This window comes from Vespula vulgaris, chromosome 6 (genome assembly GCF_905475345.1).
Source record: "Vespula vulgaris chromosome 6, iyVesVulg1.1, whole genome shotgun sequence".
In the NCBI taxonomy this organism is placed as follows: domain Eukaryota; kingdom Metazoa; phylum Arthropoda; class Insecta; order Hymenoptera; family Vespidae; genus Vespula; species Vespula vulgaris.
Genome location: NC_066591.1, coordinates 14,691 through 42,500, shown reverse-complemented (window position 1 = coordinate 42,500; position 27,810 = coordinate 14,691). Strand labels below are relative to the sequence as shown.

Genomic DNA, 27,810 nt, shown 5'->3' with positions numbered 1-27,810 from the left:
TTCATTAAATATCGGCTATCGATGCAAAGGATTATCATTGTTCGCGTTATGGTTACACTTAGCACCTTTACTATCATAACAGATCGGAAGTAGAATCGTCGATCTTGTAGAAAGAAAGAAACGAAACTATCGTGACATATCTTTCTATTGCTACTGCCGCATGGTTGATTTTCTTATGATTCCATAGCTTACGCATGCATCAATCCAGCTGGTTTTATTAGCCGGATCGAACGATTATCGATTATTTGCTATTTTGTTAAAAACGATCACACGATGGATCAAGAGAGCGTGCGTTATTATTAGAAAAAAAACATTAAACAAAAAAATTTTTTAAATTAAAAATTAAAAAAAAAGTTAAAAAAAAAATGAAAAATAAAACGAGATGCGGATTGTCGAAAAAAGAAGATGCATACATAATGAGTCCGTTTTGGAATCATCCGTTTTGGAAAAGAGCCAATATTGGATCGATAATATCGACTTTTTAAATCCTCTCTATTTGTCCATCGTGCGAACGGAAAGCACCTTTTTTACTAACATTTAGTAAGTCTAAAAATGTATGCTATCGTCCCTATCATCATTTTCTCATAGTCATTATCGCAAGGTCTATGCTCACCCATGATATTGCCAAGCGACGGTCTCGTCGACACGCGTAATTATATACGCGTTATTATTAATTACATGATCATTACCAATAAGATATCTATATATGTATACACATACGTGTATTTATAGAAAGCGATACACGTGCATGTGTACATGTATGTAAGCCGGCCGTTATTATTGACAGATATAAAACGACAGATAAAAAGGTTTTATTTTCTCTGGGACTCCGCGCAACACGAAGTCACCGTCTTTAAGTTCCTACAGTATGAGGGGTGAAATAGTATGATTATTCGATAAATATGAAATAAAACTGAGAAAGTATTTTCTTTCTTGTTGAAAGCATTAGCGCGAACGAACGAGCGATTGTAAGAGAGAAGATTAAAGAAAAAGAAAGAGTGAAAGTGAGTATGTATGAGAAAAGAAGAAAGAGAGAGAGAGAGAGAGAGAAAGAATGAGTAAGAGAGGGAAGGAGAAGAAAGAGAGGTATAGCAAGAACCGAAAGAAGAAAGAAAGGATAAGATGCCTCTGAAAACATTATTTTCAATTTATGTAATATTACACGTGTAAATAGGATCGAAAAATGCGCAATCGATTATTTGTGTGTAATATATACATATGTATATATATATACATATATATATGTATATATATATATATATGATAATGATACGTGGATGTGTGTGTGTGTATATACAGAGATGAATGTGTATATATATATGTATATATGTACATAATATACATGTATTTATATATATGTGTATATATACATACATATCTATATATGTGTATATATATATATATCTACATATTTATGTATTTATATGTATGTGTACACACATGCGCGCACGCACACGATATATCCATATATCTATATATATGTATATATATATATATATATATATATATATATATATATATATAGATAATTGTGCATTATATTGTTCTTCGGATACAACCTTCGAACAGTAAGAAATTGAAAAAGTGTAGAATTTGCAGACACGAGGTTTCTCCATTGCGGCGTGACACGTTCAAGCGAGCGAAATAATTGATGAATATTTGTTATCAATGTTACATTTATTCACGCGCCAGCATGTACGCGATGCAATCACAAGATGGCACAAAAGAGTTCCTCCCATGTCCTTCTCCTCGATAACACATACCGACCGTCGGTATATGTCGGATGCTTGTTCTACATTATCGATCGTGTCTTAAAACATACGTTATAATCCATCAAAGCGAATCATTTTGTAATCTGCTCTTATTACTTTTTATAATGTCATTTATTTTTATATTTAATAATTATCATATTTTACATTTACCAAAGATCTTTTTAAATTTACCAAAGAATTTGAAACAGAATAAAGAAACTTAGAGAATGGGTTGAAAAATGAAACTCGAATCGATTGATCGAACCATCGAGAGTTGTCCGCGCCAAAATATAGAAATCTTCGAGTCCGTACTTTCTTCACTTTGGATTCATTTATGAAAGAGAGAAAACATACAGATGAAATAGTTACTTGCATCGGTTGTGCTGTCATGTAGTTCCTAAATCGCCCTAGCCTCGCCTTGAGCGCACGATAATTTAACAACGAAGAGACGCTATAGTTTTAATCGTATGGTATAGTAAAGATCATTGAAAATTAACTATTATTTGTATTTAATTATAGAAATAATAAGTTTTTTTGTAAAAACCAATCATTTTAAGCGATTACGATAGGAATAGGTATACAAGAAGTGTCGGTAGGTTTAATATTAATGTTGCTAACGAGTACGAACAGATTTTTTACTTTCATCCGAAATAAATATTTCGATGAATTTAAGATTTTTTTAATTAATGAAACGTTTTTGCAATTACGTTTACAAAATTGAGTATCAGTTTTCGTAAATCGTATATGAGTGTCTTTGCTGTACTAACGAGAATCTATCGTACTCTTCGATGTGAGGGAATCGACGAAGAGATGGGCATAGCTTAACAACGTTTACCAGAAATTTTCAAAGAAGAAGAAAGGAAGTTAGAGAAGATTGAAGAGAGAGAGAGAGAGAGAGAGAGAGAGAGAGAGAGAGAGAGAGAGAGAGATTGTTTGTATACGTGCGTGCGTGTGTGAAATGAAGAGAGAGAGAGAGAGAAAGAGGGAGAGAGAGAGAGAGAGAGAGAGAGCGAACGAGAAAGATAGAAAAGAGAGAATCGGTCGACGAAGGAAAGAAAAAACCGAAGAAATGAAAACATACGTCGCAATATATAACATAATGATATATTTATACTAATTACAATTGTACCATAACAACTATAATACTACTTATTATATTATACAGAGCCGCCGCCACCCAGTATATTTTTTACAGGTTTACATTATATTACAGTTTATAAAGTTTGATATACAATAACGATTATATAAGCGATCACAGCGAACGTAGGAAATGCGCGTCGTCCCATCAACGAGTCATTGATGAACGAAGAAGAGACGACAAGCGTCGCGACGTTGTGTTATGCTATATACTACATACAATAAAGACGAGCGTTCGAGGTTCGACGTGTGCGCGTGCGCTTTATTAATATTATCCTCGCACTTTTAAACTTGCGAGCTCGAGAGAAAGAGAAGAACTTTATAGTAAAAACATGCCGTCGTCCAATTCGTCTTTCTCATCTACAAAATTTAAAGTCGTGATTAAGGAGAGAGAGCAAGGTAGAAAGAGCAAGAGCGAAAACGAGAGTGAGAAAGCGAGAGAGAGAGGAAAGAAATAGAGAGAGAGAGAGAGAGAGAAGAGGAAAAGGAAAAGGCACTTACCTCGAGCATCGAACGCTCGCATTCCGATGACGAATAAATAAACTTGCTACATAACTTGTGATACGTTTACCGCTGGTTACTACAGAGACTTCCTAGTCGATGTCTACGACAGACATCGGCGCCACTAGTTCACTCACGCACACGATTCAAACGTTTATACGGATTTATTACGGATTTATTGATTAATCGAATTATTACGTACGTAATTAAATTAGACAAGAGTATTTACGGGGAGATTAAAGAAGAAACAAATGCAGTACTTATCTTAGAAGAGTGTGAATGCGCAATCACGAGGCTAGGACGAGGCTAGCTACCTTTGTACCCCCCATGTTCGCTCTTTGAACTGACGTACGCTCTCGTACGAGGCATCGGAACGTTAACGCATAAGACGACCCAATCGTATTTGCCTGCCCTGATATGGAGAATTACTATATTAACCCAAATAAAAACTGTACATACAATTGCAACTAACGATATTTATTATTTCCTGAACCTTCTTAGTATGTGTTTCGATGAATCTTTCTTGCGGTCGAAAGGATCGCTGCAAGTTTCGAAGGCGTCGCCGCTGAAACTCGCAATAAAAGCGAAGGCTTTGAATGACGCATCCAAATATACGCGATATATGTGTGTATATGTATATATACATATATATATATATACATACATATATATATATATATATATATATATATATATAATACCCAGCACTCTAGTTAGAACGACTGAATCGTGCGATCGATTAGATTACGATTTAGTTTCAATAGTAAAGGAATAGATGAGAAATTACCAGAAAAATGAGATAATTTTCAAGAATTGAAGTGATAATATCGAAATCGATAGCAACGCAAATATATTCTTTGTTCTCATCCCTGAAATCGTACGCAGAGAGAGATCTTGAGAAAGCGGCAAACGATCGAAGTCTATACGTAGCCGCGGGCAACCAGCCGTCACACGGATTGATGAGCAGTCGAAGCAGTTCCGAAGCAATTATTGTTATTCTGATTACATAATAAGCAGAAAGGTAAGGCGAAGAAGATGGACGATGCAGGGGATAGAGCTAGAAAGGTAAAGAGAAAGAGTTCGAGAGACGAAAAGCGTGCAAACAAAAAAGAAGGAGCGATTTGGCAGAAGGAGCGAGAAGCAAGAGGAGAGCGAGGGAAGAAGAGTAAGAGGGGGGAGAGATGGGGGCGGGGGGTGGGGAGGGAGCGAAAGGGGAAAGAAGAGAGACGGGGAAACGAAGAAGAGCGACAACATAGAAGGAGGTTGAGGAACGCCGAATTCGAAGGAGTGGAAGCATAATTCCGAAGGGGTTCGAGCGGAAGGCCAGTTCCGCGAACTCGCGTAATCGATTCCGTCATGTCGCGGACCACCCGGGTACGGTCCTAATAAATAAGTAATACGCCGGTTCAACCAAAAGATCAGAATCCCGGGAGGTGGAGAAGGAGAGGCAACGACGAAGATTCTATGCATCGCTTTTATCGTGGAACTTGCGGACATACCTACGTACAATCTTTTCTCCAAAAGCATGATAGGTGAGGTATCGAAAATAGGTACATGATATCTAATCGCGATATTAAATCTATGAATTCTCAACGAATTTCCTTGGTTTCGTAGGGCACCGACGGATCAACATCGCGCATAATGGGGAAGAAGATGAAAGCTCGCGACGGTTTACTCGCAGTAGGTACGTGTACGCGCTCGATCTACACGCTTCGAAGAAGATCTCAAGTTGCCGGCGCGACATCGGAGTAGCCAGGAGGGACAGTTCGCTGTCGTGGCTGACTGAAAATTTCTTGCCCGGTTATACGGTGACACTTGGACCTCGTTACACTTGGAAGGTGTCGCTCTCGAAGAAGGCAGGGTCAGTATCGCAAGGTGGCAAAGAGGTAAAACGGAGTAGGTCTTCGCGTGACTAGAACTAAAGAGGGAGAGAGAAAGAACAGGCTATTCGAGAGAGAGAGAGAGAGAGAGAGAGAGAGATAGAGTCGGGTGTAAACTCGATACCCGATGGATCATCGGAGCCGACATTCGAGGCGCCGACGTTCAGCCGAGGGAAGAAACAAACGGTCTTTCTGCAGTCATCCGTTGGGATCAGAGAACATGCTGTTTCCCTATCCTTAGTTCCCATTTTATATTCTTGCACCTTCGACAACAACGCGGCGAATAAAGAAAAAGAAACCTCCTTTTTCTTCCACACGTAGTTCCGAATCGTTCGTTTCGAAAATCTCTAATAATATTGTTTAGTTTCTCAGATATTAGCGTTGCAACGAAGAAGTTGGAGAAGAATACGGATAAGAGAATCGGAGAAGTAAAATCGCGCGCGCGATGCGCACACATCGAAGACGCGTCGGGTATGCGCAGACGGATGGGCGCGTAGCGAGATTCGCTTCGGGAATAAGGTTTTACCGATGGTGTATCCTGCACACGTGAAGCATATAGTCGGAGGTTCCCACACTGCAGGCCATGATTTATTGGCCTGCCACCCGCCAGACCTGCTGTCATCATCGTCCCATCGTTGGTCCATGATACAACGCGCCTTACCGTATACTAACTTCCCTTTCTACGCGATCTTCGCGCCATATCGGCTTCTTCTTTCCTCGCGCCGCATGAAACAGGAAGGCCGTTTGACGTCCGTGGTGACGTCCATCCGCCTTGCTTTACCTTATGCAGCCGACGTTACTGACTGCCTTACGTGCCAATAATTAGCTTTTTTCTTCTTCTAGAGGGCTATCGCGTGGCATATACAGTACGCGTGCGTGCTAGCGTTATACAGAGAATCGCGATACTTTTAACATTTTCTATATGAACAAGTAGCAAACATCGAGCTTGAATAATATTAAAGGACCGCCTGTTGAATATATCTCGATATATTTTGCAATGCGATTTGTGCAATGAAAGAAAAAATATTCAGGACAACATAAGAGACGGTCAAAGATGACAACGACAGCATTTTTTTGTTGAAAGTATCAACAATTCTTCGAGAAAAGAGAACGCCTTAACATTAATACACGAGAAATAAAAAAGGGCATGAAGCTTATTGCAAAGGTCAGTTGAGGGAGGAAAAAACGAAGGAAGAGAGCGTAAGGGCGGGATGGGGGAAGGGAGTCGAATGAGGGACGGTAGTAGCGGTAAAGGTGGGGAGAAGAGGATGAGGGTTCCTTCCAGAAGACGGGGCAAACACGAAGTCGTCGGCTGTATAGGAAACGAAGAGGGGTTATTTCGTTTCGTCTCGGCGTACTTTCCTAAGCGGCAGCTCCACTGGCAGCTCTGCTGGCAGCCTGCTGTCGTCTCTGCCGTCTACAGTCGCTCGACACACAGTCGAACTCGTTCGCCACTGGACGGCGGATGTCGTCGTCGTCGTCGTCGTCGTCGTCGCCGCCGTCGTCGTCGTCGTCGTCGTCGTCGCCGTCGTCGTCGTCGTCGTCGTCGCCGTCGTCGTCGTCGTCGTCGTCGTCGCCGTCGTCGTCGTCGTCGTCGCCGCCGTCGTCGTCGTTGCCGTCGTCGTCATCGTCGTTATCGTCGTCGTCGTCGTCGTCATCATCGTCATCGTCGTTATCGTCGTCGTCGTCGTCGTCGTCGTCGTCGTCGTTGTCGTCGTCGTCGTCGTCGTCGTCGTCACTATCCTCTCTTTGACTCCCCATTCTCTTCTCCTATCTTCGCGATACTATTCCTACTTCTCCCCGATCTTCCTCCTTCCTTTTATAAAATCCTTTGACACCGTCCTGTTCTCAATAGTCACGATGTCGTCTTACCGTTCGCGACTCCTCTTTCTTCTCTTAGTCGCGTCATTTTGTGCGTCTTATTGCACCGGATGCGCCTTTTGCGAGAAATTCTTTCAACCACAGCAGCAACAGCGGCAACAGCAGGAGCAGGAACAAGAGGAGCAGTCCTATCAGACCCGCAGAACTGTAGGCAGTCCGAGACCCTTTGGCGCCGAGAGACCGACGCGCGCGCAAGAATTCAACAGGACCGGCGTGTTGCACCCCGAGTACCAGATACCTGCCACCCTTCGACCGGGCAATGTGTCGCAGTGAGCATTCCACATTTTATACCTACAATGACGGATCAGAAGTAACGCCCAGTTTTGAATATAAATATTTTTATCTAGCTTCTTTATTATCGGTGATCGAATATATTCCCAATTACATCTTCTTGACTTTTTTCTCGCGAAACAAAGAGAGAATGAAACAAAGAGGAAGATACAAAGGATCGCGGCTATTTTTGCATCCCTTGTGGGAAACGAAAAGAGCACAAAGATTAATATTCGTTATAATCGAACTTTTTGCACTTACAAGGCACATTGGCACGCATAAACTTTCGTACGTTTATCCCTTCGTGTCACGAATCACTTACTAAATTTCACATATAATACCAGAAATACTATAAATATAATATAATTCTTTATTCGTTTCATTATTAGTGACATAAGTCATCTCTCTATTGGTTCTCTTTGACATACGCGAGGATTGCGTTTAACTCAACTAATAGACGTTTAACCGCGAACCTAAATAAGCGTGGCTCAATATCAGGTGGTTATGGAATATGATCGCATGTATCTTAGGAAAATAAATCCATTGCCTGTTCTTCGTGGTAATACTATTCTTTGAACATGTTACTCGATGAGAAAGGTTACGAGAGAGGAAAGAGGTCGGATCTTGGAGTATAATTATTTGTTCACGCGTAAACGAAAGCATGTAAAAAGGAAGGATCGATTTAGCAATCAGATTCTTAAGAGGGTGTGTCTATTTAAACGACGGCGGTTAGTCTCTCCTCTCGGATAGAGGCCCTATTCGAGGAGAGCAAATTGTCGCGATCCGTGAAGGGAGAAGTAGTTATGTTCGCGTCGCGACGATACGCACCATAAAAGTTCTACTATCGGATGGTTTCCACGAAAAGCGGCTACGACGGCACTGCTGTGCTGGTATATATCTAAGGATTTTTTCAAGACTTCTCGGCAAAACGTAAGACTACGTATGGAATAGATTTTTCGAAGAAAGCAATAATATATATGTTTATTGTATTTTCCTATAAGGGAAGTAAAATCTCGAAGGGATTGCAAATTGTATCTGTTAATCTCTCGTTGATCTGTATCAAACGCAAGGAAAGACGGGAGACGTTCGCGGTCCTTGAACGAAGTCGAATGACAGAATCAATTGGAAGGTCCCGCGGGTACGCGACGCGGCTCCGGTGGCCGAATTTAGATCACGGGGGTCGTGGCTGCCGCGACCCCAGACGCCGCGACGCCGGCATTGTGTCCCGACGCTAATTTTACAATAGCCGTCTCACTGGCAGCGGCAGAGGCAACTGCGCCTAGCAAGCGAGGGGAATGTAAGGAAGAGAGAGAGAGAGAGAGAGAGAGAGAGCGCTTGCGAGCGCGTGCGAGCACGTGCGGTGGCGACAACGTCCCGACGCCCATCCGACGCGCGTGCAGGCCGAAGGATGGAAAGGGTGAAAGAGAAGGCTGGCATCGTCGAGGCGTAAACTTAACCGATGTGATCCGAGCGTGCCGTTGCCATTGCCGTTGCCATTGCCGTTGCCGGTGCCGTTGCCGTTGACCGTACGAACTACGTGATCAAACGAACTGACTAAATATAGCAACATTCGCGTTTTACCTATTTTATATACGTTACGTGCTTCGCGGTATCGACCGCAGCTGAACGCACGTGTGTGTATCCTTTTTTTACGATCTCACTTTCCTTCGATACCTACTTGTTCGATAGTAACGCACCTGGAACAAGATTAGTTATACTGGATCTAGATAATATTATTGCAGGTTTTATTATCTGAACCCGCGAGAAGGTCCACCTCTCACGTTACTCGTCAGTCCCTGCAACGGTCCGATATCGTGGACGGTCAGTTACGTGGAGCCACCTGAAAACGATCTAGAATTGGAAGGAGCAAAATGTGAGTTTGAATTAGTTAAAAACATAGATCTCTAGTGACATTTTTTATTTTTCTTCATTTACACGCATCGATAAATAGATCAGACTCGATGGCCGGTGAAGACTCTCAAACCAGGATCGCCTTTGTTTACGTACGAAGGAGCGGAGGACCAGAATTTTACGATAGCGCGAACGCGCGCTGGTTTATACTGGTTCGAAATCAAATCATTACGAGGTAGGAAAATCGAAAAATCAGATCCGAGCACCGTACTGTTGTATGCAACGTCCAACGCCTTGAATCATCTGCCAGGATTTTATGCGAGCGAAAAAGAGAATCGTCAGCGTTCTTTAAGATTTCAACAGAGAAGAAGCAAACGTCGGCTAACCATATCTTGGAACAAAAGGTAGGTGAACTTTAGTAGACTTAACCCCAAAGAGAGATGGATTCAATCGTTAGAGACGGACAAACGATCGTAGGATCGTTTACCTTTACTTTAGCATTGAGTTTAGTCTTTATTTTCTTGTAGCCACGTAGATCCGCACCTATCCAACTATTGTTTGGCCGTTACATCGGGAACTCAAGCCCATCCTTCGACGCTTTGCGCCGCGCAAAACTTTCTCACCGTTCATTCGTACACCGGTAAGGGAAGTTCCTCGAGCAACAGAGAGCATCAATATCGGGGTGTCCCGGAAGGGGTTCATTGCGTACGACAAACCAAGTTGACTCTTCACAGAATGAAGTTCGACACTACGTACAACTTTACTCTATATGTGGTTGGTTCGGAGAAAGCGACAATGTAGTTCAGATAACGATAACTAGATGATTCTTATGATATTATTTTTGTTTGCAGGTTAATATGCGTAACAACGTTTCGAATAAACTCGCCACCGACGCCATCCGATTTCGGAAAACGCCGGAATTGATGCTACATACGGGACGTTACGCCACCGTGAGTTTGAGAAAAACCGATGGTTTTGTCAATTTCCGGTATCGCCCACCGGAGAACGCATCGAGTATCTTCCATATTCTTCCTTGCGGCGGTGGAATAGTCAAGGCCAAACTAAGTGCTCCAGGAATACTGCGGGTAATTCATACTCACAGAAATGATGCGCGCCTGTCGATGCATCTTTTTTCTTTCCTTCTAGTGGTGCGTCTCTCTCTCTCTCTCTCTCTCTCTCTCTCTCTCTCTCGTTCTCTCTCCTCCGCCCCCCCCCCCTCTCCCTCACTATGCGCGCGCGTTTATTTTACGACTTTACAATTTATAGGAAAAAGAAGTGGTGGGATATGCGTCTTTGCGAGTACCTGTACTGCCCTCGGGGAAAACTTATATCCTACGCATATCGGCTACACCGCAGGAATTAGCGCGAGTCTCGGCAATCAAAGTGCTCGTTACGCAGGAGTCTTCGACGATTTATCCGCAGGTAGCTCTATCTCTCTCGATCTTCAACCGATTTCTCCTCAAACTACAATATAAATTTACTTGCTTCATTCCGTTAGGTACCGTCGAGGAGCACGCCACGCGAATATCGCTCCTTGAGAAGTTGCGACGAGGTGACGATAGGTGTAGAGCCTGCCGGTGCCGCGAAATATTGCATTCTCGTGAGAGAACTGAAAGATTCCACAACTTTGGCCAGCGTTACTAACGTACCCGATCAGTGCGGTCTCCATCGTCGTCGTCGATCCGAGTATACGTTCGAGGTCTGTGAAGAAAGAGGGAGCACGCCGAAAGACAGAGCCCTTCCGTTTACTCTCAAAAGACTGCAGCCCGGAAAGGCATATCTTTTACAGATCACGGCCCAGCTCAAAGGTCGATCCTTGTCGTATCCTCTTTTAGGCGTACGCACGAAACGTACCTGTCTGCGTCCATGACAACTGTAGTACCTACTTGTCCTTTGATACGTTTAACGACTAAATCGTTCACATTCACAGTTTTAGGATATCGATTTTGGATTTATCGAGGGATTCTATTTGAACGTATATATGTAAGTCTATTCATCAAAATAACATAAAATAAAATTCATACTGATTCGTATTCCGCTTGATCTTCTTTTTAATCGATTTACGTTTCCCTTCAAACCTAATATTTTAGGATTACATAGGATTACGCATAGGATTGCATAGGATCATCCATCAAAGATATTCTAATTCGAACTTTATCAGTCGTAGTAATTTAGCGCCAGGACTTTTCGCAGGCTCTGGCATCAGCAAAGTCATGGCTTTCGACAAGTGTGCCTTCTTGTCTTGTCCTGGACAATTAGCGAGTTCTCGTAAAGTAATGGCGGCGTAGAGTGTCAGTCGCGCGCAGTATGGATCTACCAAGGCGACGGTATTCATTATAAGATTGCAAAGCTCGAATTTTTGTGGATCGTTCGACGGTAATAATTGTATCAAAGAATGTCCGAGAGATATGCAATGTTGATGGCCTGGATGTAGAAGACCGCGAAGCCTGAAAATATGGATACGATTGTACGACTGTCTCATGATAGGAGAAGAAAAAGCGTAATCGAGCAAGAAGCACTCACCGAGAAAGAAGATCGGAAAGGACGGTCTTGTTTGGGGCCCTCATTGCCTCTTCGACTTCTTCCTCGAGTCTGTCCATTAATTGAGCGACTTCCGAGGACCGAAGGGTACCTTTACACGTATCGCAGGACCATTCCGTTTCAAAATCTAACGGATCTCTCGGAAGAATAAATCCACCGTCGTCGTAAGGACATTTCAGAGTACCAAGATGCGTCCCCAGTTCCGTTGGATCGGCGCATCGTTCGCAGGAACAAGAAAAATATTTGGTCGCGAGCAAGTGTCGCCTCCTCGCTCTCGTCGACCAAAGTGCGTGAGTATAGCTCGTACTCAAATGTTCGCCCCTTAAAAATGATATCCGTTAATGTCTAAGCCAGTAATCGTAATCGTAGCCACAATCGTAGCCGCAATCGTAATCGAATCCTTCATTAACCTCTCAGATCGCGCGTTTACCTACTTTTTAATCGAAGTAACAGCTAGCACGGTGATGATCGGTCTACCTTTCTCGTCCAAAGTGAAAAAGTGCCGTGTGTTTGGTAAACAACGGTGTTCCAAAAGACAAGCCGTACGATAAATAGCGACGGAACCTTCTGGCGGTAACGTTTCTAGCGCGTTCACATCGATGAGTCCACAAATTTTAGGCAATATCTTAGCGCAGGAAGGATCGACCGCGATAAGCGGTCCAAGATGATTCGTTACCTCTTGCACCTCTTCGTACGCGTCGGTCCCAGAGCCGCGAGAATCTTCGTGACTCTGTAGCTTTTCCAATAATTTCCAACGCTTCGACTTTGTCTTCCAAAGTATCAGCATTCTTATCGCTAGCAAAACGTCACATCTGCGAAAGACGACGGAAATACGGCAATGGAAAAAGAGACGAAAGAAGAGGAAGATCGATCGATCGATACTAACGGTACTTTAATATACTATCGTATATAGGTGGTAATATACGTTATAAGCGATATATACTTGTATTCTACGGATAACGTTTCTAGTAGGCACGTCAAAGCCGTTTTTCACCTGGGAAAGATTCTGGTTTTTGCAAGAAGGGCACATTCCAACTCGTGGCCGTCTTTAGCCAAGAGAGCGTCGCAGTCCGTAGAGCAGGAAGGCCAGAAGCACTTGGCGCATCTCGTTTCGACATCCTCGCAACGTTGACCGCAACCGACGCACACCCTGCAAGACGTATGAGGGGCGGCTCCCCAAACGAGTGGCACTTCCGAAATGATCGGCTCACCGCTCGTTAGATCCCTCCTTGCCGCTAAATATCTTCCTACCTCTTCGTTTTCCTCGATCTCCCAGGCGTGGCAGATCGATTTGTGTCGCGGCCAGTCCTCCTTTTGGTGTTCCTTGCTACAATAAAAGCTGCGCTTGCAGCCGCTGCATTTCAGCCGAGCCCGCTTGCCGCATACCGGACATTCTCCGTCCTCTGGATTCCCCTCCATCGAATTGCTCGGATCGACGAATTAGCGATAATTAACGATCGTTCCAAACGATTTTACAGAAGTCACAAACGCACGCAAAGTCGATGGATTTTCCCCCGTCCCAGTTCTATTTATACATGCCTATTCTATCCATCTATATATCGCCAATGGGTATCTATAAGATAATCTTTCGTTCGATTTCTCTTTTCTCTTTTTCTCCGACGAAAGAGCTATAAGAACGAAGCGCGCGTATGCGAACCAACGTGCTCGGTAAGAACTATCAAACTAGAGAACTACCACTGTGAATAGCACCGTGCCATACGTGCGTACTTCCAACGTTTAATTATAGATTTCTACGCCAGCGAGACTATTTTAGTTGTAACTAGTAAACTGGTATAATGCTACCATCCTTATCGTAGCCGTCATCCAATGTCTCGTATAAACGTCGACTATTTGAAATATACTGATAGTATATATCCCATCGGACAAAGCCTCCGTCTCTTCCTCGTCGATGGCTTTTCGAATAATTTCAGTTCCAAATCATAATGGAATAAGATCGAAACAAAATTTTTGAAAAGTAGTCTTTATTCCAACATTCGACAACGTTATAAAATCTAACTCGCCCGATCGTGAAAATGTCGTGAAAATATCGTGAAAACATCGTGAAAATATCGTTATCATGAGAACAAGAAAATCTCACTTAAATTCTATGTACCTTGTATTAAAATTATTTATAGAAAATTATACATCTATATTTATACGTATATACATATATTCGTTTGAAAATGAAAATTATGGAAATATCGGAACCCCTTGGTTCGCAGGCGTGCCCTGCGAAATTCGAATATTGTATTTTCACAACCTATATTTATATACATATATTATTCCTTCTATATTTCTCACATTATTCCTTTTCTATTTCGTAATGCTTACGACGTACGTACTATGCATTGATGATATATTTCTCTTTCTTTTTCAAAACGACAAAATAATGATTTAACGAGTACTTTGGTATTTGCGTTCTTCTTCAGTTTTACGAAGATGTACCTATACAAAACTGAAATATATAAGTATATATATTTTATTCATATGAATTTAACGCAAGACGTATGTGTGTTTAAATAAAGTTCAGACCAACGATGATAACGAATAAAATATACGATGAGATATTTCAGTCCTTTCTTATCGATATAACTTTTATACAAAAAATAACGATCTATTTAATAAATAAAAAAGTTGGCATTATATCTGTCAAAACTCGCGCTGCTGTCTCTGATGCGCCATTTACTGCACTTTTAATTCTATCAATACATATATACGTAATTAACGATATATTAAATATCTACATATATATGTATATTAACGTCCGTGTATATAGACACGCACGTTCCACGTTTCGTGCACGACTCGATAGCAAAACTTAAATATAAAATGTTATTTTCGTTTACGAATAGCCTCTTTGATTAACTCCTATATTCATACTTGCATAATCGTACAAATCTGTGTGCTTGTATGTCTCGTTACGATGTAACGTTTATACATATTTGTAATAATATTGGTCAAACTGTAACCCGCATGTCGTAATGAATCTGTAATGGTATAAAAGCTACGATTAGGCCCAGATAAGACAGCCCGTTGCCTGCCATTCCGATTACTTTCTAGAAGGAATAGTAAAATTACTTAACGAATATACGTTATTTGCTTTAATTAAAGAACAAAATTTTTTCTATTTTCTTTTTTCTCTTTAAAACGTAAAAAAATATATCGACGCGATCTTTATAAATCACTTAGTTCAAGTTCTATTCTTTTTATCTATCAATAAATCAGGCCAGCCAACAGCAGTACCCTTCAATTTACTACCGGTTGCATCTTCGTGTCCTAAATGCCCTATAATTGATAATAATCAATCAATTATATATAACGATAAATTATTAATTACCTTCTTGATACGATTTACGGTACAATAGAAATGTACATACATATAAGTATGTGTGTATATATATATATATATATGTATATACACACACACACACATACATATGTATATATACATATATACAATACACACACGCGCGCGCGCGCGTGTAATTCTTACTATCACACAATTCTCTTCTACATCCTTTCGTATAAAACAATCTATGTGTATAAACTCTAGTATAGTATCGGTACTTTGTACAATCCCGTCATTTATCTCAATTGCATTTCATACTAATACGTTACGAAGCTCCACCATGTTCTTACGTTAATTATGTCACTTTCTTTTTTTTTGCTTTTTTCTTTTATTTTTTATTTTTTTTTTGTTTGTTCATTTCTTTTTTTCCTAACAGATAATGAAACAAATGAATCGTTAGTCGTCCAATTAAATTTTTCGAATTTCCATTGATACAAATTTATCGAATTAATATAAACGATGGAAGAATTATTAATGCGTTAACAAAATTGTGCACCCTGCCTCTCCTCCTTCTCTTTTTCATATTATAATATTTTCATAGAATTTATTCATAAAATTTTGAGTTTCTAAAATAAAGCATTTTTTTTATAAATTGTACTCTCGCTTGAACAAAAAATGTAAAGTTACCAAATAAAACGTAATAATTCAATATATAGATAATAATGATAGAACAATGAATGTTATTTTAGATGCCGAATTAATATAAAGTAACAGCCAACAATTAATATGGTATTAATTAAAAGAAATACTTTTTAAATGTGATTAGATTGACGCACTTTAAAGATATTTACAAGTGAAAAATCAGTGCATCCACTTTATCGATTTGATAAAAGATAAATCATCTTCGAGTTGTTAATTTCATAAAAATTAAATATTTCCATTTGATTTTATATTGACAAACTTCAACACGTTAACCAATTTTGACAAAACATTAAAATTGTTAATGTTCCTTTCTTGTGCTGTTTATGTTACCATTTACGTTACTCCGCGGCTTTCGAAAATAAATAAACGATCGTATAAAGTTGCAAATATCTTTCCCTCTACAAACTAGATTATAAATGATTAATGATGGAGACTCATATTCGTTTGGTACGATTCCATCGACAGAAGATTCGAAGAAACTAAAAAGTGGAAACCATATTCTAGTTCTATTCGAGTCACGTTGCATCAGTGCTTGATTATTGGCCAAGGTATGATAATATAAAAATAATCGCGAAGTTATATAAAACGCTACAAACACATCGATGGAATAATGTTCGTGAGCGGCCAAGATGAAAAAAATACCAAACATATTAAGCATCCATGTAAAAGTATGCAGAAAGTAGAGCTGTCTTGGAGTATCTGAAAAAGGAAAAAGGAAAATTAAAAAAGACAGCCAATCTTTCTAGCGCTCATTACTTTTTCTCTTATATATAAAATAAAAGAAGTTTAATACTATTATATATATTCGAATTCATACTCACATTCAGTGATAAAAAAATTCAACATGGTTAATGTGACCGTATGCCCGCTAAACATGTAGTCGCCGCAAGTTCTAACACCTTGTATGGACATACCGGCACCACGCCAGATAACGTAAGCCATTGCGATCTTATTATATAATTCCACATATGCAGGACTGGATAAAGAATATTATTGAAATACATTAATTAAGACCGCGCTATCGTTTAATTCAATTATGTTATATTTAATTACGTCTATAATAACATTTCACACCTAGTCCAACCTTCGTCTGGCATCTTACGTGGTTGGCATTGTAAATGTGCACCAGGTACAGAGAGAGATGTAATGAGCATTGTAACGCATCGCAATAAGAAGACTGTACCAAAGAGGGCGAAAAATCTTCGTAATAAGATAAATCTATGAAGAGATAGAGAGGAAAAGTTGATGAAAAAGTGCTGAGAACAGCACTTCTATCCAAGACCGATAGTCTCATAAAATAGACAATCTTTATGTCTTATATTTTTACCTATACTTGTGAAAAATAAGAACAATAAGCCAAATGGCGAAAAGTATAGTGCCAGTAACTTCGCACATGTCGAACGCCCATGGGATATGAGGAACGTTATCCAAAAATATATCTGGCAAAGGTGGGTACTTTTTCATATCTGGCACTCGATCGTGTACTATTACCATTACAAAGGCAGTAATCCAAGTAACAATAAATAAATATGCCAAACTAATAAAGGTTTTCCATATTTCAGGTGGCAAGTGAGATGCATGTCCATCTTCCGATACCGAAGCTGAATAAAATTCATTCTCTATGGAACCTTCATTATTTGTACCAGTGCTAGGCATCTATTGCGATTAATTATAAAATGTAAAATATGACAATTTGTTAAATAATTCATTTTAAAGCAATCCAAAGTCAAGTGCTAATTGTAACAAATACTGACTTCGTGTTTGTGATGGCCATAAAAGTGCGGTGATGTAAACAAATCGACACATCCCAACTCGAACAACATCGCGACGTTGTCTCTTTGTAATTGTTTAATACTTATACACAATCTTTTTAAGTCTCCTATCGTTTTATTTGCTTGTGTTGCTGCGGATTTTAAATCTTCTTCTTTTAAAGTTAGGAGTACCTTTCCATCTATATCGTGCTTTTTAAATAAAGACAAGAAACTTAAATGTTTATTTTCTGTAAGCCAAACACCAACGTCGTTGGTTGTCCAATCAACTACATTCTTCGCAGGCATCATTTATCGCATCAAATGTCTTTTAAAAGTTGTCTTCTACGGAAAGAACATTTTATTACTTGATGTCATTAAGAGAAAGAGAGAGAGAAAGTATAAACGAGTAATTATATGCATCGCACATTCAGTTACATGGTGATCCAGTAAAGAAAAACTACCTAGTTAAAAACTAGAGATAGATTGATCTAAGCTCTTATACGAACTGAATTACGAGTCATGCGGGGGAATGCGTTTAAAGAAATTATGTTCGATAAACATCGATGAAGGGGTTATGTATACGTAAAATTCTCTGTATTTCTCCGTATATACATATCGGCTGTTCAAAAACGTAGCTCAGGAATTAAGGAATAACCTATTTCGCAAAACATTCACTCACCATGTAACTGTGCCCTTGGAACTTCTCAGCTTCGTTATCACAGTATTTTCGTGTGCTTAACGTACATATTGGAATATAATTTCTATAACTTTATTGTCAGAAATGCTCATATGTTGACGTTATTTGTAAACAATTTACACAAAGCAATATCATCGATTTGAATGTAATAAACACAGAATGCTCCGAATTCGATTTGAACCATGTATCGATATGTATCTTCGCGAATACATAGTGGTAAATGTTTAATCATACCCTATCTCTATCATATCTCTACCTATTTATGAATAAGTTATACGAAATAACGAAAAGAATACGAAATTCCTAAGGTACAGCGATGCTCTTGATTAACATAAGCCGACATAAGTCGTTAAAAGGATATTTAAGTACTTGTATCAGAAAAGACTGGAATACATTTTAATCAGGGTTAACATCAGAATACGAGTGATGAACTATTTTTTCCTATAATCAAATCGTTGATATCGTATTTTAATACCAGTATCGTATGTATCATAGTATCTCTATTCTCTATTTCCTTATACTTCCCGATTTGAACTCTGTTGGTGTCATAAGTACACAAAAACCATAAATATTATACTCATAGATAGACCTTTCCTATTATTTCCTATACAGTCAATGCATGGTAACAAAGAGCGCGACGAGAAAATCCAGAAGAGAGAAGACTCATAGATGAATTACTCATGCAAGTATACTTCTCACCAATCCAGTAGCGCCAACGTCGAGAAACCAAAACAGTTAAAAATGGAAGCAACGTCTAAATCTAAATACGACGTCGTCTGCTTATTGTATCACGTGATATGAAAAGGGAGCCATGCGTCTTTCGTACAACATGGCGGCCGGCAAAGGACTCGCGATAATTTTTAGGCCAAAAAATATCAGTTTAATTAGTTGTAATAAACTTCATAAATTATCGTGCAGCACTTTACAACGATGCAATGGATGTCAGCGATATGTTGCGACTTTGGCGGTGGATGTCGATACTTGGAATAATAAGAAAATGGGAAAACGTAACGTATAACGTCGTATATTATCCGTCCTACGAAGGATCTAGATTACATCATTTTTTACCTTCTCATATATTATAACCTGCCGTTACTATATATACTATGCAAACGAAAGAGCGCCCTGCGTCACTTTAAACTATCCAAGAAGCGATCGCACATATCCTTTATATTTGACGATTTTTAAATCAACGTACAAATTACATGCGCTGAGAAGTAACATCCTGCACAGAAATGATCAAAAGTCGAACATAACCTCATGCAACATCTAAATATCATGCCTCCCGCGTGTTATTTCAATGCTTTATCACGTATTATTAAAATATTTATCGAACTGTTGATTGAACAATTACTTTAGCAACTTTTCCAACTTTTTAATTTTTCTTTTAACTTTCAATACATTTTCAGATACTATAGAAAATTTTGTACAGCAGTGCAGAACGATTTATACGACGCATAAGGTTCTAAAACGTAATTATTACGAAATTTTGGGCGTATCAAGGAATGCTTCTGCAAAGGATATAAAAAAAGCTTACTATCAGCTTGCAAAAAAATATCATCCTGATACGAATAAGGGTGATCCAGATTCGAGTAAAAAGTTTCAAGAAGTTTCTGAAGCTTACGAAGTATTGAGCGATGATGCAAAAAGAAAAGAATATGATACGTGGGGTGCAACTTCGGAACAGATGGGAATGGGTCAAGGAGGCGGACAAAGCACTAAGGATTTTCAACAGCAGTGGCAGTTTAGGTCAACGATTAATCCAGAAGAATTATTTAGAAAAATTTTTGGAGATGCTGGCTTTCAAAGTGGCATGTTTGGTGATTTTGAGGATTTTGCAGAATCAAAATATGGTTTTGGAGCATCACAGGAGGTATAATTACTTGAACGTTTTATCTTAAAACTACTTTTCAAAGTAATCTTGGTTTCTTTCGAAATAACGTCCTTTCTTTGTGTATAGGTAATAATGAATCTAACATTCTCGCAAGCTGCCAGAGGCGTAAATAAAGATATTGAATTAAACGTGATAGATACATGCACAAAATGTGCTGGTTCCCGGTGTGAGCCAGGAACAAAGGCTGTCAGATGTCAACCGTGTAATGGTACTGGAATGGAAACAATTAGCACAGGACCTTTTGTAATGCGCTCAACTTGTCGCTATTGCAATGGTACCAGAATGTACATAAAATATCCTTGCGTGGAATGCGAAGGGAAAGGACAAACGGTAAAGTATACTTGTCGTTTAAACTTACTTCCAACATGTTCTAGTATTTTAATATGATACGTCCTTTATTATTTATATGAGAAAGAGAGAGAGAAAGAAATTTTGTTTTAATTGTTTGATCTTTTGCAAAAGGTGCAACCTAAAAAAGTAACCGTACCGGTACCAGCTGGTGTAGAGGATGGCCAAACAGTACGCTTGGCTGTTGGTAATAAAGAAGTATTTATAACATTCCGTGTGGAAAAATCTAAGTACTTTCGCAGAGACGGACCCGATGTACATACTGATGCCGAAATATCATTGTCTCAAGCTGTACTGGGTGGTACAATAAGGATAGAAGGTGTCTATGAGGATCAGACTGTACAGATCCGTCCGGCTACCAACTCGCATACTAAAATACGCCTAACAGGCAAAGGTTTGAGGAAAGTAAATGGATATGGTTATGGTGACCATTACGTAAATATTAAAATAATCGTGCCCACAAATTTAACGAAAAAACAGAAAGCTTTACTTCAAGCATACGCAGAACTTGAATCTGACACACCAGGCAGTATATATGGCATAACTTACAAAACAGATGGTAAGGATAGATATAAGAAGTCCTGATATTCTAAAGATTAAGCAACAAAATTGAATTCCTAATTTTCCGAGCGTTTCCATCTATTTCATGTTTCATTGATACATAGATTATGATTATGAAATAATTAATTCTCTCTCGAATGGTAGTTATCACTTTGCTTATTGATCTTTCACACAATTTCATCTTCTGGCTCAAATATTCTGACTATAGAATGTTAGAATATCGTATAGGACCAGTTAGACCTGTGCATCGCTTGAGTTTTCTTTTTAATTGTACCTGTCTTTGCTAACCGAATAAATTGTATAGTAAATGTGACATATGCGTTTCATTGACGTTTTGTGGTTTGTAATTTTTCCAATTCTTCTTTTTTTTTTTTTTTTCTTTTTTCTTCTTTTCAAATATTGAGATCAAGTATTCACATACAAAAGTATATGTATAGAGAGATAATAATTACATTGAGATTTCTTTTTTTTTTTCTTTTTTTCTTTTTTTGGAATGCTGGTTCGACATAAACAATCGTAGCCTCCATTTAAAACCATTTCTTCTCTAGGCTCTACAGGTCCAAAGAAGCAAACTCAAGCGTGGCAGGACATAGAACATGATCAAAGCAATGGCCTACTTAACAAAATTAAAAAAGCTATCTTTGGATAAAATCACTTTTGGGTAAGTTAATTGTGTGTCAGAAAGAAATACCCTGGAGCATTTTACGTCGTATATTCGAGAAACTATCTTACCGCATTTCTAATATAGGTAATTGCGCAATTTTTTATCAACTTAATATGTAATTATTCTCGAGGAAAATATATGATATACATGGAACGTTTCGAGGATATCGATTTGGCCACGTTGATTGATATCCCGCGCTTAGTAAATCAGCGTTAAGAAAAGAGCTTCTACTTATTATACTTCAAATTGCACTTTTCCACATTGTGACTTTGTAAGAATGACGTTAACAAAATGTATGTACAAATTAAAAAAATGTGTGTATTTCTTGTTCACAGGAACAAAACAATCTTTTGTAGGGCCACTAGATTTGGTAAGATCCATACGAGTGGCTCTAGGAGACGAATCAACTTGCAACAATAAATCTTCAGATTCTATACCTCAGCACCCGGGTGATAAAGCGCAAGAAAACGAGATGTCGGTTAATATTGATTCAGATGTTAATACCGGAAATAACGATAGGAGAAACGAAGGTAGTAACGATATAAGGAAACAAGAGGCTCGTAATGGTAGTGCTATGTAAGGTGATAAGTTTCTTATAAATGTTATCAATAAATAAAAGAGTTATCGACTTAATACATTATCGATATTCACGTCATAGTGAATGTCACAAATTATTACAACATTATATCATAAATTTTTTTATGTAATTAACGAGGATCTGATATTACACTGACGCTGTGAATACCTACCATCGCATGTTAAACATTAACGTTACATTCATTAGATTGAATTATGTTTTATCAAAAATGATCGATTTTCAGTTGATTATGTAATATAGCGATATAATGTGTGGCATAAGAATCGTTAACAAGTTAGCTGTTCACAGTATATGTACGTGTATTATTGGTATAATAAATATGGCAAATTAGAGCCACGTAAATGAGTAAGCATGTTGAGTAGTCGGATCCTTTGAAATTGATCCACTCTTCCTCTTCGAACCTGATTAATATCCTTCTATTGTGAAAGGTACTTTTGCAGGTATAAGGTCTCAAGTATAATTTAGCCGTATTCGTACGTCATATGGAATGGAAATATTATTCAAAAATAGGAAATTTACGTGAAAACTTGCGATTTTCTGGGTGTAGTGATAAAGTCGAGGATTAATTTCACTGGATTTCAGTTCTACTTTATTGTCACACGACTTGTGCAATAGAAACTGTACAAAAGATATAATAATTGTAATATAATCTCTTTTTTTTGTACTCTCTTCTTTTAACGATCGTACGATTTTGTGTGTGTGTGTGTGTGTGCGCGCGCGCGCGCGTGCGTGTATGTGCGTGCGCATAAAATATAGACAAATAGATAGATAGATAATCCATATCAACAAATATAATTTTAGTCCACCGTAGTGTCAAACAAATCGAAATCAATAAAAACTTGCGATGTGAAAGAAAAGCATTCGTAAAATCGATGCGTGCGTTGCTTTGATTATCAGTTTTACGTAGAACCAATGAACACTTTTCATAGGAATATGGCAATATAATTTTTAAATCATATAGAACTCTTCTCAAAAGTGATGACGTAGAAATGAAAATTTTATTAATTCGGATTAAACTTGTAAGGTACAAGTAAATTAAATATGTTTGTTTTTATTAATAAATTAAGGATCAATGAGTCACCGTATATGAGTCTAACGGTATATCCATCATTCGGTTCTCGAAAAAAAGAGATAATCCGAAAGAATTCTTACAGAATCGTCAAGGATATATTTAGTATGCGATACGCGCGAATGGATTCGATCGAAGGGGGTATACTTTTCCATTAATCAGGCTTCAGTGAGTAAACCATACCTTAGACCGATATTGGTCAAACTTTGAGTAGCCGATACTCTAACAACGGCGACCGCTACGGCTGCTATAATGACGGCACCTTCCAAATATATGGCATAAAATACGCGCACATAACCGTGCGTTGTCGAAAGTCCACCGGCCGCTGTGAAATCTAAAGGGAATAAGACGCTCGTCGCTAATGGTCTTGATCTGGCTATGCCGAAACATAAAACCCCGATGACGTAATAACCACCTGTGTGTTCGTTATATGGAAAAAGAAAAAAAAATCGCTTTGAAGCGCTTTTATACGTAAGGACGTACCTCGTTGTACCATGTAAATATAGGTATGTATATGTATGCTTGATATTTCTCGATATGTACTGGTACATTAAAAGTATTGATTAAAATAAGTTAGATTTAAGGTTTCTACTTGTGCACTTACCGATACAAACGAAGGGAACGAGTTTGACCCACTTAGGTATTGTTGGCGGTGAACAACAAATTTCCGTGGGATCCTGTTGTAAGTCCTTATTGGACGTTTTCCTAATGGCATACTTTTGCAGTCGGACTGCTAGCAAAATACCGACGTTCATGATTAAGAGGAAATGTGCTGGAATGCCAATGGCTGCAAATACGATGGCCACGGTACGGCCAGCATTCGTACGAGGAACCGGTGCTCCAAAACCTATGAGAAAATTGATCGCCTCAAAAAAGGAGTTAAATGCAACCTCGCTTCGATTTCAACGGCAAGTTAGTTGAGAGGTAAGTTAAACGGTAAATTTAAATTGATGAAAAATTAACGTTATATTACTTACGTGTCCTTATTGTCTTTGATGGGAGATATTTGTTGGGCGATAGGAGAATCAATTAGAAGCATGTATTTATACGTAGTTGCGAATGGATAATGAAAAATGAATAGTACATAACGTTATCATTGTCGTCAGGCGAGCATCTAACAAGAGCACCGGACAAAATTTAAAAGAAGCTGACAGCTCACCCAGAGTGGTGAGAAGCGATACAGCGAAGAGCACGCAACCGGGGAAGGTCCAAAGTTGACCACCGTCGTTGGTTTCACCATATCCAGAGTTTACAGCTGCGAGAAGGAGCTGCTCGTGTTTTGCAACATACTGACGCACCTTGTCACTCCATAGGGGCTCCATATCTTCCTCTTTCTCCGTACGTAGCTGACGTAATTCGGTGGCTAAGCCGACCGCTAGATCTTTCTGCATATCCTTCAATTCTAGGACCTGGTCACGCTCGCGTGGTCCTTCCGTTGCGCAAAAGGCTGCGGCTCCGGCTATTGCCCATATGCTCAATAACCAGACGAGTCCTAAAGACGATTTCAATACTTGTCGTTTATTTCGATAAAAGTAATTGAAATTTTTTATCAGGTAGACACACGCGCGAACTATATACTACTAGATGAGTAATTCATATTTTTCCTTTTATCCCTGATTTTTGCAACCTCCTTCTCTCTTCCCTCCCCCCATCGTGCCCCCTAAAGCAATCGACACGCGAAACGAACTGTAAAATAGTATTATTCAATAGTTGTAGTTCATATGCATTACGTCGATACTGTTTATCATCAAGTTCGGATGCATAAAATGGGGAACAATTGCTGTTCCTACCGAATTGAGAGAGCGTCAGGCGTCCCAGAAATCTTATATGTTTCCAAATGATGGATGATTTTGAATTGGCAGACGCAGGATCATTTTCGTCGACGATATCCCCGAGAGACGGTAAAAATTTTAGTCGTAAAGGTATCCTTACTGCCGTTTGTAGCGCTATAGATTTCGTTGCTTTATTGCGATGTACGCTGTTTTGTACCCAAGACGGAGCTTCCGATGGTACGGTCGAAGCTATATTCACAAAGAAAACGTTATGCGTGTACTAAAGATGTAAGGAAGAACTTTTCAAAGAGTACTTATGCGCATATCATAATTATAGTGATCCAAAAACCTTTAACAGATGGATTACGAGTTAGGAACAATCGTCCTATAATAGGTTTGTTAGGTTCCCTTAATTTGCAAACGTTCAGATTAAATGTTTCGTCGCACTTCAATATTATTAAGTATTATAAATATTAAAAGTATTATAAAGTCACGCGTAAAGCATGGGTACAAATGCAGTCAAATTTACACTTTGAAAAACTGGACTGTGCACAATCACAAACGGATAAAGCGAAAAAGAATATATGTACGTACATAAGTATGTGCATATGTGCGTCGGGGACGTACGTACAAAGGTTGATTCGAGACATTTTTTAAAGAGATAAATTCCCATATACTTGCATATACGTATTTACATATACATACATTCTAGTATAGTTTCCGCGATGATTATCGATTCTTTCGACGTAGGAGACTATGAGATAAGTATAACTGCAGTTTGTCGGAGAAAATAAACTCCTAGTTAAATGGAATTATTTGAGCGAATTTCAACGAAATTGCAAAAATGTATGTAATAAAACGCAATGAATGTAGACTCAACATTCTCATATATTAGGAATTGTCCTGAAGGAAGCGTTTTTTTGTTTTTTATTTTTGCTTTTTTTCTTTTCTTTCTTTTTATTTTTTTTTTTTCTTTTTTCTTTATGAAGGTATAAAATAATACAGATATATGTATATCTCTTTGAGTCTACAATTTTAACGTCTCCGTTAGTAGCAAGTGACGAAGAAGTAACGAGAACGTCATCCTTTCCGTCTCGTAATAACGATTAATTGTAAATGTAAGCACCGACTTGTATTTTAATTCGATTTAGTTCATGAATAGCTTAGGAAAATAGAAAAGCGATTATAAATCTATCGAGATGCTTACCATCGGCGCAGATAACAACGTCGTCGTCGTCCTCTTCGTCTTCGTCCTTATCTCGAGGTTCGGTCATTCTTACGCGAAGTTCGGTGATAACGTGACGTCGATGCGCCTTTTTCGTAATCTTCGTTCTCTTCGGATGAACAAGATTACGACGATATCCTTTCCCGCGAACAACGGGAATTTTTCCAAATCCCAAAGATGAAGCAGCATTCCCTGTGACGGCTGCTGCATGTCGTTCTCCTTTCCGGTGCGTCACCACGTCAGACGAGGCGACGTCGCGGACGTCATTGATGGACGTCGAGGCGCCACCAAAGACCGGTGGTGCCGGGAAAAGGGGAACGTCCATTGGAAAGAGTATGAAAAGCGATAGACGCGCCGCGATCGTGATCGAGCACTTTCGACCACCTGTCGAACGAAACTTTCGCGCTATTCTTTCGGATCAATTATTGTCAATTTATGTGACAAAGAAGCGCCTTTATTTTTTTTTTTTCGATCGATTGAACGCGAAGAGATCAAACGCATGCGAAAACGTCTTGCGTACGAAATTCGTTCCTACTCGTTCCTATTCGTTTCTTATCTTACTCTCTTTTTTGCCTCCTCTTTGGCTTATACATGCGTAGAGATACACATAGTAACCCTCTGAATCTTTATGATATCGAAATAGGATTGACGAACATTAATTGAACTACGAGGTAATTACTTGCTCATGATACTCTCTATTCGCCGATACAATCGCCGACTGCTGAATCTACGCCGATAGATGGATAGTGGCTCATAGGGAATTCTAATGTCGTTTTAGATTCATCCTAGTTTACACGCGACACTGATAAACTTGTTTTAAATAGAGCAGCTTAACTTTCTGGCCGAACACTAAGTCGGACTAAGTATAACTCCAATATCGTATCTAATAATAAGACCAGTGAAGGAAGCTTTCGTTCGCGGCTGCGAACGATTCGTTAACTACTGCTTTCAAATTGACTATCCGCTTGATGGTCAATAAAATTGAATTTCTGTGCATTTGGCGCGTAGCATTCCGCGTCCGTGAAAGGGGCGATAGCGTGTACGCTCTCCCGCTTGTTGGCCCACTAAAATTAGAGTACAACCTTGGATCGATGTCGACTGCGTTATTAAACAACGACGATCGTGCCTAACACTTATAACGATCATTATTAATTTTAACGAATTAAGCGACTTCGACAAAAACCTAGTCCGCATGTAAATGACATTAGAATGATAATGTTCAGGATGTATTAGTTATGTAATAATTATTGTTGTAGATGCAATAAAAAGTGCAGTTCTCTGTCAACAAACAGGATTGTACGTACTCGTACTAGGCGATTCTCATTCGCATTGAGTGCGTGAAAGATCGTATAGAAGGTAATAATCGTACGATGAACTTTTCCAAAATAAAGCAGTAGCAGCAGCAGCTGCTGCTGCAGTAACGGAGGC

At 39.1% G+C, this 27,810-nt stretch overlaps 6 protein-coding genes and 1 long non-coding RNA gene across 16 annotated transcripts in view; 4 read left to right on the top strand and 3 right to left on the bottom strand.

Annotated features, from left to right (window-relative positions):
* The window catches only part of LOC127064574 (protein jim lovell), a 15,959-nt gene extending 12,103 nt beyond the window's left edge, over nucleotides 1-3,856 (top strand). For all 6 annotated transcript variants that reach the window (XM_050995803.1, XM_050995801.1, XM_050995802.1 and 3 more), the window contains exon 3: nucleotides 1-3,856. This exon is cut by the window's left edge and continues 6,038 nt beyond it. The gene's annotated coding sequence lies outside the window, so the exon portion shown is untranslated.
* A 740-nt stretch (nucleotides 3,857-4,596) lies between these two features.
* Nucleotides 4,597-11,148, top strand: LOC127064836 (protein NDNF). Its single transcript, XM_050996425.1, has 7 exons — nucleotides 4,597-7,419; nucleotides 9,163-9,293; nucleotides 9,372-9,675; nucleotides 9,799-10,045; nucleotides 10,123-10,356; nucleotides 10,538-10,693; nucleotides 10,770-11,148. The coding sequence occupies exons 1-7, from the start codon at nucleotides 7,130-7,132 to the stop codon at nucleotides 11,139-11,141; spliced, it is 1,734 nt and encodes a 577-aa protein (XP_050852382.1). The 5' UTR covers nucleotides 4,597-7,129; the 3' UTR covers nucleotides 11,142-11,148.
* A 91-nt stretch (nucleotides 11,149-11,239) lies between these two features.
* Nucleotides 11,240-13,636, bottom strand: LOC127064838 (SET domain-containing protein SmydA-8-like). The gene is made up of 4 exons (XM_050996429.1): nucleotides 12,807-13,636; nucleotides 12,247-12,624; nucleotides 11,795-12,133; nucleotides 11,240-11,718 (listed from the first exon to the last, which is right to left on the bottom strand). Exons 1-4 carry the CDS (start codon nucleotides 13,229-13,231, stop codon nucleotides 11,403-11,405), a joined length of 1,458 nt encoding a protein of 485 aa, XP_050852386.1. The 5' UTR covers nucleotides 13,232-13,636; the 3' UTR covers nucleotides 11,240-11,402.
* Nucleotides 13,637-13,776: 140 nt separating this feature from the next.
* Nucleotides 13,777-19,091, bottom strand: LOC127064841 (ceramide phosphoethanolamine synthase). Of its 2 annotated transcripts, none has more exons than XM_050996453.1 (6): nucleotides 18,234-19,091; nucleotides 17,558-17,896; nucleotides 17,131-17,459; nucleotides 16,878-17,021; nucleotides 16,625-16,779; nucleotides 13,777-16,502 (listed from the first exon to the last, which is right to left on the bottom strand). In XM_050996453.1, exons 2-6 carry the CDS (start codon nucleotides 17,861-17,863, stop codon nucleotides 16,102-16,104), a joined length of 1,335 nt encoding a protein of 444 aa, XP_050852410.1. In that variant the 5' UTR covers nucleotides 17,864-17,896; nucleotides 18,234-19,091; the 3' UTR covers nucleotides 13,777-16,101. The 2 variants fall into 2 exon arrangements, with proteins under 2 accessions (XP_050852410.1, XP_050852408.1); XM_050996451.1 differs by having other exon boundaries at nucleotides 18,621-19,091.
* On the top strand, nucleotides 17,125-17,680 carry LOC127064842 (uncharacterized). The gene is made up of 2 exons (XR_007781841.1): nucleotides 17,125-17,251; nucleotides 17,366-17,680. It is a non-coding gene; the product is annotated as an uncharacterized LOC127064842 (long non-coding RNA).
* Nucleotides 19,045-22,665, top strand: LOC127064837 (protein tumorous imaginal discs, mitochondrial). 3 transcript variants are annotated; one of them, XM_050996427.1, is made up of 6 exons: nucleotides 19,045-19,258; nucleotides 19,661-20,124; nucleotides 20,212-20,475; nucleotides 20,608-21,052; nucleotides 21,603-21,715; nucleotides 22,054-22,202. In XM_050996427.1, the coding sequence occupies exons 1-5, from the start codon at nucleotides 19,063-19,065 to the stop codon at nucleotides 21,701-21,703; spliced, it is 1,470 nt and encodes a 489-aa protein (XP_050852384.1). In that variant the 5' UTR covers nucleotides 19,045-19,062; the 3' UTR covers nucleotides 21,704-21,715; nucleotides 22,054-22,202. The 3 variants fall into 3 exon arrangements, with proteins under 3 accessions (XP_050852384.1, XP_050852385.1, XP_050852383.1); XM_050996428.1 differs by lacking the exon at nucleotides 22,054-22,202 and having other exon boundaries at nucleotides 21,603-21,716; XM_050996426.1 differs by lacking the exon at nucleotides 21,603-21,715 and having other exon boundaries at nucleotides 19,046-19,258; nucleotides 22,054-22,665.
* A 630-nt stretch (nucleotides 22,666-23,295) lies between these two features.
* On the bottom strand, nucleotides 23,296-26,840 carry LOC127064839 (uncharacterized). 2 transcript variants are annotated; one of them, XM_050996430.1, is made up of 5 exons: nucleotides 26,365-26,840; nucleotides 25,176-25,406; nucleotides 24,545-24,877; nucleotides 23,990-24,232; nucleotides 23,296-23,800 (listed from the first exon to the last, which is right to left on the bottom strand). In XM_050996430.1, exons 1-5 carry the CDS (start codon nucleotides 26,705-26,707, stop codon nucleotides 23,544-23,546), a joined length of 1,407 nt encoding a protein of 468 aa, XP_050852387.1. In that variant the 5' UTR covers nucleotides 26,708-26,840; the 3' UTR covers nucleotides 23,296-23,543. The 2 variants fall into 2 exon arrangements, with proteins under 2 accessions (XP_050852387.1, XP_050852388.1); XM_050996431.1 differs by lacking the exon at nucleotides 25,176-25,406.
* Nucleotides 26,841-27,810: the final 970 nt, after the last annotated feature.

What these genes read in the sequence shown, in the direction of transcription:
- LOC127064836 (XM_050996425.1), top strand. Translation starts at nt 7,130, where the DNA reads ATGTCGTCTTACCGTTCGCGACTCCTCTTTCTTCTCTTAGTCGCGTCA. An exon ending in CGACCGGGCAATGTGTCGCA is followed by an intron (nt 7,420 to 9,162) that starts GTGAGCATTCCA and finishes ATATTATTGCAG; the next exon opens with GTTTTATTATCTGAACCCGC. An exon ending in ACAACTTTACTCTATATGTG is followed by an intron (nt 10,046 to 10,122) that starts GTTGGTTCGGAG and finishes TTTTGTTTGCAG; the next exon opens with GTTAATATGCGTAACAACGT.
- LOC127064838 (XM_050996429.1), bottom strand. Translation starts at nt 13,231, where the DNA reads ATGGAGGGGAATCCAGAGGACGGAGAATGTCCGGTATGCGGCAAGCGG. An exon ending in GCTGTTACTTCGATTAAAAA is followed by an intron (nt 12,134 to 12,246) that starts GTAGGTAAACGC and finishes ATCATTTTTAAG; the next exon opens with GGGCGAACATTTGAGTACGA. An exon ending in CTTTCCGATCTTCTTTCTCG is followed by an intron (nt 11,719 to 11,794) that starts GTGAGTGCTTCT and finishes CCATATTTTCAG; the next exon opens with GCTTCGCGGTCTTCTACATC.
- LOC127064841 (XM_050996453.1), bottom strand. Translation starts at nt 17,863, where the DNA reads ATGATGCCTGCGAAGAATGTAGTTGATTGGACAACCAACGACGTTGGT. An exon ending in ATGGCCATCACAAACACGAA is followed by an intron (nt 17,460 to 17,557) that starts GTCAGTATTTGT and finishes TAATCGCAATAG; the next exon opens with ATGCCTAGCACTGGTACAAA. An exon ending in GAATTTTTTTATCACTGAAT is followed by an intron (nt 16,503 to 16,624) that starts GTGAGTATGAAT and finishes TTCCTTTTTCAG; the next exon opens with ATACTCCAAGACAGCTCTAC.
- LOC127064837 (XM_050996426.1), top strand. Translation starts at nt 19,063, where the DNA reads ATGCGTCTTTCGTACAACATGGCGGCCGGCAAAGGACTCGCGATAATT. An exon ending in GTTTTGGAGCATCACAGGAG is followed by an intron (nt 20,125 to 20,211) that starts GTATAATTACTT and finishes CTTTGTGTATAG; the next exon opens with GTAATAATGAATCTAACATT. An exon ending in GCGAAGGGAAAGGACAAACG is followed by an intron (nt 20,476 to 20,607) that starts GTAAAGTATACT and finishes CTTTTGCAAAAG; the next exon opens with GTGCAACCTAAAAAAGTAAC.
- LOC127064839 (XM_050996430.1), bottom strand. Translation starts at nt 26,707, where the DNA reads ATGGACGTTCCCCTTTTCCCGGCACCACCGGTCTTTGGTGGCGCCTCG. An exon ending in ATCGCTTCTCACCACTCTGG is followed by an intron (nt 24,233 to 24,544) that starts GTGAGCTGTCAG and finishes ATTTTCTCATAG; the next exon opens with GTTTTGGAGCACCGGTTCCT. An exon ending in CGTTCCCTTCGTTTGTATCG is followed by an intron (nt 23,801 to 23,989) that starts GTAAGTGCACAA and finishes ACGAACACACAG; the next exon opens with GTGGTTATTACGTCATCGGG.